General features: G+C 36.1%; 1 protein-coding gene across 1 annotated transcript; it reads left to right on the top strand.

The window, feature by feature from the left end:
- The first annotated feature begins 411 nt into the window (after window positions 1-411).
- Window positions 412-9,713, top strand: LOC148736818 (adhesion G protein-coupled receptor L4-like). The gene is made up of 18 exons (XM_088751027.1): window positions 412-484; window positions 1,435-1,809; window positions 2,063-2,097; window positions 2,381-2,573; window positions 3,482-3,589; window positions 3,706-3,787; window positions 3,984-4,074; window positions 4,219-4,268; window positions 4,568-4,706; window positions 4,924-5,018; window positions 5,345-5,447; window positions 5,849-6,004; window positions 6,340-6,422; window positions 6,956-7,022; window positions 7,106-7,188; window positions 7,414-7,534; window positions 7,722-7,763; window positions 8,394-9,713. The coding sequence occupies exons 1-18, from the start codon at window positions 448-450 to the stop codon at window positions 8,589-8,591; spliced, it is 2,058 nt and encodes a 685-aa protein (XP_088607153.1). The 5' UTR covers window positions 412-447; the 3' UTR covers window positions 8,592-9,713.
- Window positions 9,714-10,879: the final 1,166 nt, after the last annotated feature.

Genomic DNA, 10,879 nt, shown 5'->3' with positions numbered 1-10,879 from the left:
TAATTCTGTCGGTGTTAAGGGGAAGTTAAGCGGGAAGATGTGTCTGGGGTGAGAAAAAGGCGGCTCTACAATGAAGAAGAGACTACAACGTCCACTTTAATTAAGCATTCTTTTTACCTCAACTGCCACCTGCTGATGCCCGATGGTTTCCATGACATTTTTGGATTTAAGAAATAATTTTTCATGTCATGTATTTGTACTGTCTTAATTTATAAAGTAAATACGAACCCAACTAGTCAATTTATTCCCAACAACATCAAGGAATAATGTGCTAAAAAAGCTCATGCCGAACTTGGTTACTGCTGTCTCCATGGTTTTCATAAGATCTAGCCTCGGTCTAACATTTGCCCGCAGCCACAAAACAAAGACCGTTTAACGAAACGGCGATCTTAAAGACGCAGAAAGGCCGAATTCATACTTAAAAGCTTAAGGGGATCTCTAGCCAAAATGTTCTGGAAGATGTTCTTCCTAGCGCTTATGATTGGTGAGTACGAAAAGACAAAATCAACGGTAACCTCCTTGTTAACTTTTAGAAAACTCCTTATATTAAGTAGGCCATTGGCGGCATAATGTACTACGCATTTTATTTCTATATTTCACTGGGTTTTTGACGAGGGTCTTTATAGCTTCCTTTTTTAATTTTTTTTTTTTTATTATTATTTTCAATTATCGTCGAAGAAAGGTGTGGATGTTGTTTTTAAAAATGTAGGACTTAACAGTATATCATTTATGTGGTAACATGAATGTTTTAACTGCATTGCGAAATATATCGTCATTTCCAAAACCGTGGCAAATTCTTGGTTTCCTTTACGAAAGCTTCCAAACTAATAAAAAGCAATCGAGGGGTTTGTCATAGTTTTTTTTTTTATTTCTTTTTTTTTCGGGAGGGGGAAGTGGAGGAGAGGGGATGACAAGGGGTCCAGTTTTTTTCTGTTAGTGTTATTTTTTGTTCACATATTTATATTAAATCAATTTGTTAAATAATATCATCTTCATATTCATCCATTCTCCTTTGGTATGATACAAATAAGAATAACCCATTTTATCAAAGCATTTGCCGCCAAAAACGGATCATTTGTTCTCTGCTCTAGCAATACACATAAAGACGTGGAGGATGGCGTAATGTTTTAAAGCAGAGTTGTGTGATAATTGCCGCTGAAAATTTTTGCATTGAAGTTACAGATACTAAAAGATAAGGTTAACAATACTTGAGGATATCGCAGCTGATGTAAGTGTAAATGGAATTAACAATTCTATGCTCTTTTCTTGATGACTTCAGCATTATCATAATCGAGAAAAAAGAATGAAATGAACGATGGCAGTCATGAAAATTACAAAAAGGATGTTCATTCAGAACAAAAATAATCATTATTGAAAGCTGGGTTAAATCAAGTATTTCCTTCTAGTTTAAAGTTTGAATCCACTATTTTTTAGGTCATGGTAATCAGCAGTGCTTCAGAGACTACGCAGAAATGAAACTTCTGGGGATAAAAGACACGTGTCAGCGAATTGTGAATGGAACTGGTCGGCTTTGGTTGAACATTAAATGCCCTCATTATATTCGAAGATATTGTACAGTGTGGTGCAGGGACTTCGCTCATTGTCTCGGCCAATCTTTTCAATGGCAGCAAGAATGCGCTCGTAGGTTTGACAGACTCTACCGTTGGGGAAAACGGACTAATATGAAGACGGAAGCTGAAAGAGATGGCCCATCGTATAACATTGACATGAAACTTTGTTGGAGGAATCTCTTCTACAAAGTTTACTCCATTAAGATAACGTTATTTAACAGTGCAGTGCAAGGAAATGGTATGTAAAACGTTCCTTTGTTTTCAATATGAAATCATTCGTCATTTATAATTTCATCCACTTGTCTATCCATTAATCCATCAGTCGATCCGATCACTCGATAGCTCCTTCGCTCTCTCAATTTCAATCCCTCACTCATCAATTTGTGTTTTCCTTACTTATTAAACTATTTATTTTACTGTCTTTTCTCTCATTTAATAAACCATTTTTTAGGGAGTATAATAAGTGCTACTTATCCGTCTCTTCCAAACAGGCGAGCAGCAAAAATTGAATGACTTACGCAAAGAGGTATTCTGTTTTTAATCTTGTAAATACATCGCTTTTTATTCATGGCCAGGAGGTTAGTTCTTGCTTCTTATATCATTTTTAATCAGGAAACCTCTTTACGCAAAACTCTTTGTATCCCCACATTAAAAAAAAAAAAAAAGTGCGTCGCTTTGTTGATAATAGTAGATATGATAGTTATTGTTTCAGTGTACATGCTGACTGTAACAGTTATAAAAGGACATTATAAGACCATTAAGATTCATCATTTCTTCATGAAAATTAAGCCCTTTTACCGTTTGTTTAGGATTTGCTCAATTCATTGAGGTCCATTACTGATCATTATACTGAAGAGATACGCAACAAAAGTGAAAATAAGGTGGAAAAGATAGAGGAATTGTTTCTTGAATTGACCTCTTTGGAGACATCTGTGTTGGAAAAAGCACAGTTTAACCTCAATCACACAACACATGAATTTAATATGAGCAGCGTACACTTTGGTAAGGCATTTTCTAAAGATAACTAGTGCGTTCAACATTATCATTCTACTGATTCAAGGGCTGACCGTGAAAAGGTGCTCATTGCATGGAACAGCCTTACTATAACATTGAAGGGCGACATATATGTAATGCAATATTCCTCTTCTCACTATTGTATTTCTTTTGACAAAAACCTGACCATTTTATCTTCATTTTGGAAGCATTAGTTAACCTTTTTTCGTTCTTTGATATTACGCACAATTTTGTACACGAAGTTCATTTTCTATCGTTAATATTTTTATTACATGTATTGTTATTATTGTCTTTATTAGTATTATTATTATTATTATTATTATTATTATTGCTATCATTATTATTATGGCATAAAAACTTCTGGATGTCCAGATATCCTAAACAATGATTGGGCGGCAAGCCGTAACCAATCAATGCAACGACCAAGGTCCTTACAATGAAACTTCCTATAGAAATTCCTTATTATGGAACCCTAGTAATGAAAGTCCTAGACATAATTGCTATGTAATAGAAACTTCAGTCAAAATACTAAAGGTTCCATACGTTACTATGGAAATGCTTAAATGTAATGAAACATCTAATATCCCGTGTTTCAATCTTAAGGCGCCTCGCCATATTAAGTGAACTACGGCAATTCCTAATCATAAAGGCCTTAGTCCTAAACGTAATTAATATTTAGTAAAATCCTCAATCTAAATACTAAAAGTTATATAACATCACTATGGTAACGCTTAAATGCGATATCCCTTATCTCAAAATCTTAAAGCGCCTCGTAATATTGAGTGAACTTGTGATGACTGACTTCTGTATGCGCATAATTATAATTATTATTATTAGTAGTAGTATTATTATTAGTATTATTGTTTCTATCATTATATTTTACACTTTTACCCCAGATGTTCTGGTAAGGAAAATTTTCCATCAAAATGAAAGCCACCACTTTCATCTGGAGGAACCCAAAGGAGAAAATTTCCTGAGCATTCCACCGAGGAACTTATACAATGGTTTGAACATTTATTTCAACATTCCGTGTTTTCTCGTTGACCATTTTTTTCTTAATTTGATGCAACGTTATATTCCAGAATTCATTAAATTGTTTTAATTTTTATCTTTTTCCAAGGTTCAGTGGTACTTGGAATGATTTACAGAGATCTCCACCAATTATTTATTACTAACCAGACAGAGAACAGTAACAATTCCAGGTCTCGTAGAGATTTGAACTTTGAATTCATTTGCCAACTTTGTAAGCATAAAATATTAATTAACGTTCTTGACACTAAATACTGAGGGGGATTTCAGTTGAATCATTTAAATGTGTTCTTTTTTCTTGATTATGTAAACTCGTAATTAGCGTGCATTTTAAGGTTAGTAAACCTGACTTCCATTGCCTCGAGATAGGGAAGTCAACTCCATTATTATGGCTGCCACAATAACTCCTCTCCCTACGAGACTACAGGAAAATATAACTTTGAAGTTCAAAAACGTTAAGGTAACATGTCTCAGGATTTTTTTTTCTTAAAAAATTCACTACACTTCATATTTTCAAGGTGATACTGAGTCACTCTGTGATTGTCTGAAATGAAATTCGCTTATGTTGTTGTTGCTGATGTTCCTATTACTTTCACTATTTTAGAATTCAAATATTAAAAAAAAGTGTGTGTTCTGGAATATGTTCGATGAGAGGTAAATATGCTTTGAAATTTCCTTTAGTCTTTTCTCAACACTTATTATGAGACTAGCATTGGTCTAATGAAGTGGGAATAATCTAAAACTTATTGTGACTGGTGTCGCCGGTCCCCATATCAAAATTAAATCAAACCGAGAAAGCATACATGTAGTTTTAGGAAGAGGAAAATACATGCAAGTGCTTAGCGATCATCGTCTAACAGCCGAAAATGTTCGTTTTGATAAGTTACATATGGGGCTCCGTTTGCATGACTTGAGTCTCCCCTGATTGATACTGTAACTACCTTTCACCACAGCTCCACTGGCTGGTCAGGACAAGGATGCTCTGTCAAATCTAGTAATGCTCACCAAACAGAGTGCACCTGCAATCATTTGACTCATTTTGCTGTTCTTCTGGACACGTCATCTGGTCCAGAGAGAGCCGGTATATCAGAGGTAGGTGTCCTCATAACGCCTACAGCTGCCTTGTTTGATAGGACATGCTCGAATATCGGAGCAAATGTATGTTATAATACTATATTAGATGGTGTAGTACACTAAAAACTTTGCGAATCCGATGTATCCAGATTTTGTAATATTTTCTCAAGGTATTTTTATTATCTTTGTTCTCTTGTTTTGCTGTGTTTTCCTTTTATTTTTCTTTTCGTAAAAGGAAGACGAAAAGGCCTTGGAAATTCTCACATACGTCGGGCTGACTCTCTCTGTCATTGGGATCTCATTGACGATAATCAGCTATGTCACTCTCACGTGAGTTCAGTGGTTAGTCAGAATACAGTATTAGTCAAAGTAGTGGAGACATGATCAAATAGATTTTCCAAGTATGCTTGGTTCTGTCAAAGGACAGGTACCATTGGAACCCGAGCAGTATTAACCGCGTTACTCCTTGTTCCCTTGTTTCTTTGAGTTCTATGACGAGGGAAAGATCTGGTGTTATTTTTGTATTCCTCTTCAAAAAAATTGCGAAAAAGAAATGAAAAATGTCGACTATTACCTTTTTTATAGGATCTTTCTTTTGCTATTTTCATTTATTTATTCATCTATTTATTTATTTATTTATTTTTTTGCAATGCCAGAGACATAAGGGGACCTTTATCTCAGATTCGAGTAAGTCTCGTCACCTCTCTTGGTGCAGGACAAGTCATATTTCTTGCTGGGATTGGAGCAACTAAGAACGAGGCAAGAGTCCTGAAAAAGTCAGTGATTACAGTCCAAATAAGGAAAGGGGCAATGGATACAAAGATTAATGAAGCAATAAATTTAATTAGGAAAAGAAAAATAGAAACTTATCTGAACGAAAACATATATTAGTATTCGTAGAACATGAAGCTGACGGGATTTAAGGGTTTTCAAACAGTCTCAAGTCATTTTTTTGCCCTTTCTCTCTGGTTAAAAAAAAAAACGGTTTTATGATTAGCCCTCCATCATTTACCTATAAATTAAACAACCTTTACATGCTTTTCGATTGGTCAATTTTCAAACAGTCAGGGTGAAACGCATGCAAATCAATCAATCATTTCGTGTAACTATTCAAGTGAATTACACACAAAGCTTTTCTCTTTTGCTTTCCATTTTCCCAGGGAGGATGCGTTACAGTGGCGGCCCTTGTGCAGTATTTCTTGATGGCCGCCTTCTGCTGGATGCTAATCGAGGGAGTTTACCTCTACTTGTTTGTTGTGAAAGTTTATAACGTTGGTAACAAGTTAAAAATTTGTCATGGAATCTCATGGGGTAAGGTACTCTGCGAACATTAGAATATTTAATAAAGAGTTTTAACTGCCGTCCCTTCAGTTATCCACAACCCCTAGTTCTTGAGAAAAATTATTCCAACAATTTTTATTTGGTCCTTATTCACCTCTATTTTTGTACGTCGATATTCCTTAAGCATTCCAGGGAAGAATTTCTCTCCGAGTTCAAGAGCACGGGACCAGGTACAGCCTTGTATCAATTATATTTCAAGTTACATTCCTGAATAGCTCTGACTAGGGGTGCTTAGGGTAACTATGCGAGGTCAAAAAGGAAAACTATGCTCTTGGCAGATAACAAAAAGTTTCGAATTTCAATTTTTTAGGCCTTTCCTGCATTCATTGTTGCCCTGTCCCTGAGTATTGCCGCCGGAAAAGATGGGATCGAAAGTTTTGTGAGTGATAAATAGTAAGTTGAGTTTCATTGATCTGATTTAATGTCATCCCACTCAGTTATACAAGAACTGATTTGACACAAGTATTCTTTGGAATTGAGAAAAAAAAAATCCTGTTACAGCCGAACAAACTAGATCTATGTCTATCATGTTCGCTTAATAAAGGATATTCTATATACAAGGCTAAAAGATTAGGAAAAAAATAATTAAAATGTTTAAACCAAACGTTTTCGGCTGTTTGCCATCAAATAGATCTAGAAATTCAACATTTTCTCTATTTTTTGTCCTTACTTGTTCGTTTTGTTATTGTGCTTTGAGATTGAAAATGTAAAAATTCTAATTATTCTAAACGATTTTGAATTAGATTGTTTAGGGCAGTAATTATTGATTAACTCAGTCAATAATTTGGAGAATAGGCATGATCGACTCACTAAATGTGCACCAAATCCATATTAGCATGCCCAAAAGTACTTTCGTTTAAGATTCATGTAATCATTGACAAAAAAAGCATTTATTCATGACTTAATTATTCTCTTTTTTCTTAAAGCTGCTGGATGTCTCCGGCCAATGGTCTGATCTGGATATTCATAGTGTTTGTTGTGCTTGTTGAATTTGTAAGTGAAAATAACTGTGACTGTCGTTATCGAAACAGAAAAAAATTTAAGAGGCTCATAGAGGTCTGTTTACTTCTTTTAAGTTCAACATTCTGATCCTCGGCCGGGTTATCAAGGAAATGACGACGATGCAACAAGAGAAAGACAAACACAGCGAACAAATAAGGTAGAGTTTGGTCCATGTAAGGAAACCCGGTTTCCGGATTACAGGGTCTAGGAATCAGGTCCAGCTCCAGAAACTAAAATCTGGAATCCAACGGTCTTGGGGGAAGCGGAATCTGGAGTTCGTAGCGATAACAACGATAACTCAACTTGATATGATTTATATACCTATTGGTGCTCATTAGATTTCGTCATAATCATGACACAACAATTCTAACTTTTTTTGCAGACTTGGTGTAAAGGCATGCGTAGTAATGATTCCTCTGCTGGGAATCTCGTGGTTATTTGGTTTATTATCACCACTGCATAAAGCTTTCGCTTACATCTTCACGATTTTCAACTCTACACAGGTAAGGCGTAGAGACAAACTTAATTAAAGTTCAAAAGTCGTTTTGTTTTATCAGATATTGATGGATTCATAAAAGAAGAGGTGTTACTTCGCTAGCTCAATGCTTCAAAAGATGTGCAGCTCTCGCAAAAATCTAGCATTACCGTAATAGCTTAACACAGATTCTGGACATCTCTTCGATTTAACAGGGTTTCTTCATCTTTCTTCTTCACTGCGTGAGGAGCAGCGAGGTCAGTGATTGTTCAATTAGAAAATTGTCAAAGTCCGATGATATATCGATTTTAACAAGTAAAGCAGAGACCGGGATGTTTTATTTTACGCGTCCTATCAAAGAAACGAGACCCTATTGGGCAGGGCTCATTCTTGGATCGAACTTTTTAGACAGATGGATTCGACGTGACAATGGCAGCAAACTATAACCAAATTTTATCAATGTATTTCCATATTCTGTCGAGCGTGGAGCTTCAAAAGTGCGCAGAGTTCCACTTTCAAACTAATTCCCATCTCCTTGGAAGGAGCATGGGGGAATAGGAGGAAGAAGAAAGGACATGGATTTCCAATTCACGAGACAGATCATTGATTTGCCGTACAAAGAGTTTAAAGTTGATATTGCAAATGATAATACTTCTTAGGGAAGAAAAGGAAGTAGTTACACTGCATCTATTACATTTTATAAATGTACCTGTCCTCATTAGTTTCAGATAACTGAATGACCTCAAATTCCGCTATGGCTTGAGAAAATTTGTTGGTATTGAACGTCCATTCATATCATATAACAAAACAAAATCAAAGGCAAAAAGACTTAGAGTGACATACTCCTTAAATGTAACAATATGGTTCATTTAACCTGCAATTTACAGATAAGAGCTCGTCTGACAAGAAGGATTCAGGCGATATTCCCAGCAATGGACGAGGGGACAAGCACGAAACGAACTTCCGTAGTTCCCTCGGATGTAAATGAGGATGCCACAGCCATTGCCGCCCTGAGAAAAGTAAATTTTGAGCCACTAAAGGACGGCGAAAAGACAAAAAAAGTCTCCAACAAAACCTCCATGTAGCTGCAGAGTTTTAATCTATCCTAGCGTTGATTGTATAGAGGCTAACCCTTTTAGAGGCAAACCTGAGATTATTAGGATGATTCTAGATATCTGGAAAGGACAACATGAGAACTCGATCATGTGCTCCCTTAATGAATAATTAGACGAATTCTTATAACGTGGAAAGGAGGCAAAAGCTGATAGTCTGAAGTGCTCTCACATCACTTACATTGTACATCACAGCGATAGTTGAAAGTGTAATATCGTAGTACGGCATAGTCAAGCAAAATATCGCAGGTTTTGAATCTTACTATAGTTACTAATAGCTAATGATACAATATTTTATCTATATGGACCACTGACAGAAAAGCCGCGGGTAAAACAATAGTAAGGAAAAAAAAAAACAGTCTCCAATCTCTTGTTACAGGAGACTTTAGCGATTTGTTCCTGTGAATGTTTAAGCATATTTATTCGTTTTCTTTTTGGTACTCTAGCCGTTCTCAATTCATGCGAGTTTCTTTCATTGCGATGTTTTAAAAATATATATAAAAAAAAAACAATAGATTTTGGAAATAGATTTTGCATCGTTAACTTTTCAGTCTTGTTAAATTCTAGTGAGATTGTAGGCAAATGAAAGTTTTAATGATATTTCTGGCAAAATTAGTTCTCATGGTAGTTGGCAGCTGAGTTTATACTCGTGATTTCAATTTCCTTTCATACGATCAAACTTAACACCAACCTTGCTTCGATAAGCGGAAACTTTAATTGTATTTTTCATTTTATTTTGTAAGCTGCTCTATTGTAATTTCCATGTATATTTCTAACATCAAAGCTGTGAATTCTCACCTAAGTTTCCTATTTTTAATGACCTCGAGTTTATTCTAGCCTTTCTTTTAATTTGAAATTCTTTTCGTCGTAGAAACAGTTGGGAATATTTAAGTAGTTTTGGTTTAACTTCAAAGACCTTTGCCGCTTCTTTTGTTATACTGTTCAAATATGGTCGATTTAGATAATAATAGCACCTCACACCAATTAGTTCATAAGCAGCTACATTGTACAGCTCTGATGATTACAAGTTCAGTTTGATTCTAGCATGATGTATGTCAGAGTGCTCTACGAATAAAGTTTACTCTGGAACCAAAACGCTGTGTCATCCTTGACGTTCGTATATGCTCGCTCGAAGTAGATCTCCGTGTACCAGGAAATCGTAGCGAGTTTCCGTTTAGGCGTGAAACCTATCGTCGCACTCTCCGAAAAAACTTTTGAAGCTATAGTCAAACCTTAAGTTGGTTTGTAAGTACATTGTCTGTGATTTGTGGCCATAGCGCAGGTTTCTATAATATACACTAGCGTGCTTTTCCATCGCCACCTTGTCATGAAAGCATTCAAAATAATTAACTTAGGATTATGTAATGCATTCTTTTACTCTCTTAGGCCCTCCAAAGACTAGGAATTTTAGTTTCCGACAACTATTTGTGATCGACCAGTAAAAGTTATCGACAACTAAATAAGTCCGATAAAGGATTCCACACGCTGGCGCTCAAATACGAATTTAGCAAATGATACGCGGGAGGTTGGGCACCAAGAGCTTACTGCGGATGCTCTGTATCGCCATAATGCCATACCAACTCTTTCATCGACATCAATGGACTGCCTCATTCTCAGTGTCGTTTCTCGGTGAATATAAGGGGTCAGTTTTTCAACAATAACAAGAAACGTAACCCTGTCTACTCGCAAATTGGTGATAAAATCGCCGTCATTCCAGTTTCTACGGCACGTTGGCCAAAAGCCCCTCGAACGAACTTTTCGCCAAATTTGCCTTCAGTCGTTCTGGATAAAATATCCTGCATCAAAACTTATTAGTGGCAGAAGCTGCTGTAATAATGACGTCGTTAGTGTCGTTTCCACCTCCAAGAACGGGATGAGGAGAAGGAAGATCAATAAGAATGTTTTCTTTACCAAGTATTTTACTTCTGCAATCCTCCATGGTTTAAGCCGGCGGGGAAAGCCGCTAACACAATAGCGCGGAGATCTAAAAGTAGTCGACAACTAAAACAAAAGTTTTCACACACTAGAAAGACGCCTAAAAATGAGGCCGTCGACAACTAATAATTTGCAGTTTAGTTGTCGCCAACGTGCGCCACAGACTACGTTTTTTTGTTGTCGATTACTTTTAATGGTCGATCACAAATACTTGTGTACAACTAAATCCCTAGTCTGTGGATGGCCTTAGGATATGTGTAGTGTGTGGTATTTGTATCTATTATGTAACTCGCATTCTTTACTTGTGTAATTAACCTTTTTTCTAT

Source organism: Stylophora pistillata, chromosome 2 (assembly GCF_964205215.1).
Source record: "Stylophora pistillata chromosome 2, jaStyPist1.2, whole genome shotgun sequence".
In the NCBI taxonomy this organism is placed as follows: Eukaryota; Metazoa; Cnidaria; class Anthozoa; order Scleractinia; family Pocilloporidae; genus Stylophora; species Stylophora pistillata.
The sequence above is the reverse complement of the archived record's forward strand: the minus strand, read 5'-3'. Positions and strand labels throughout refer to the sequence as shown.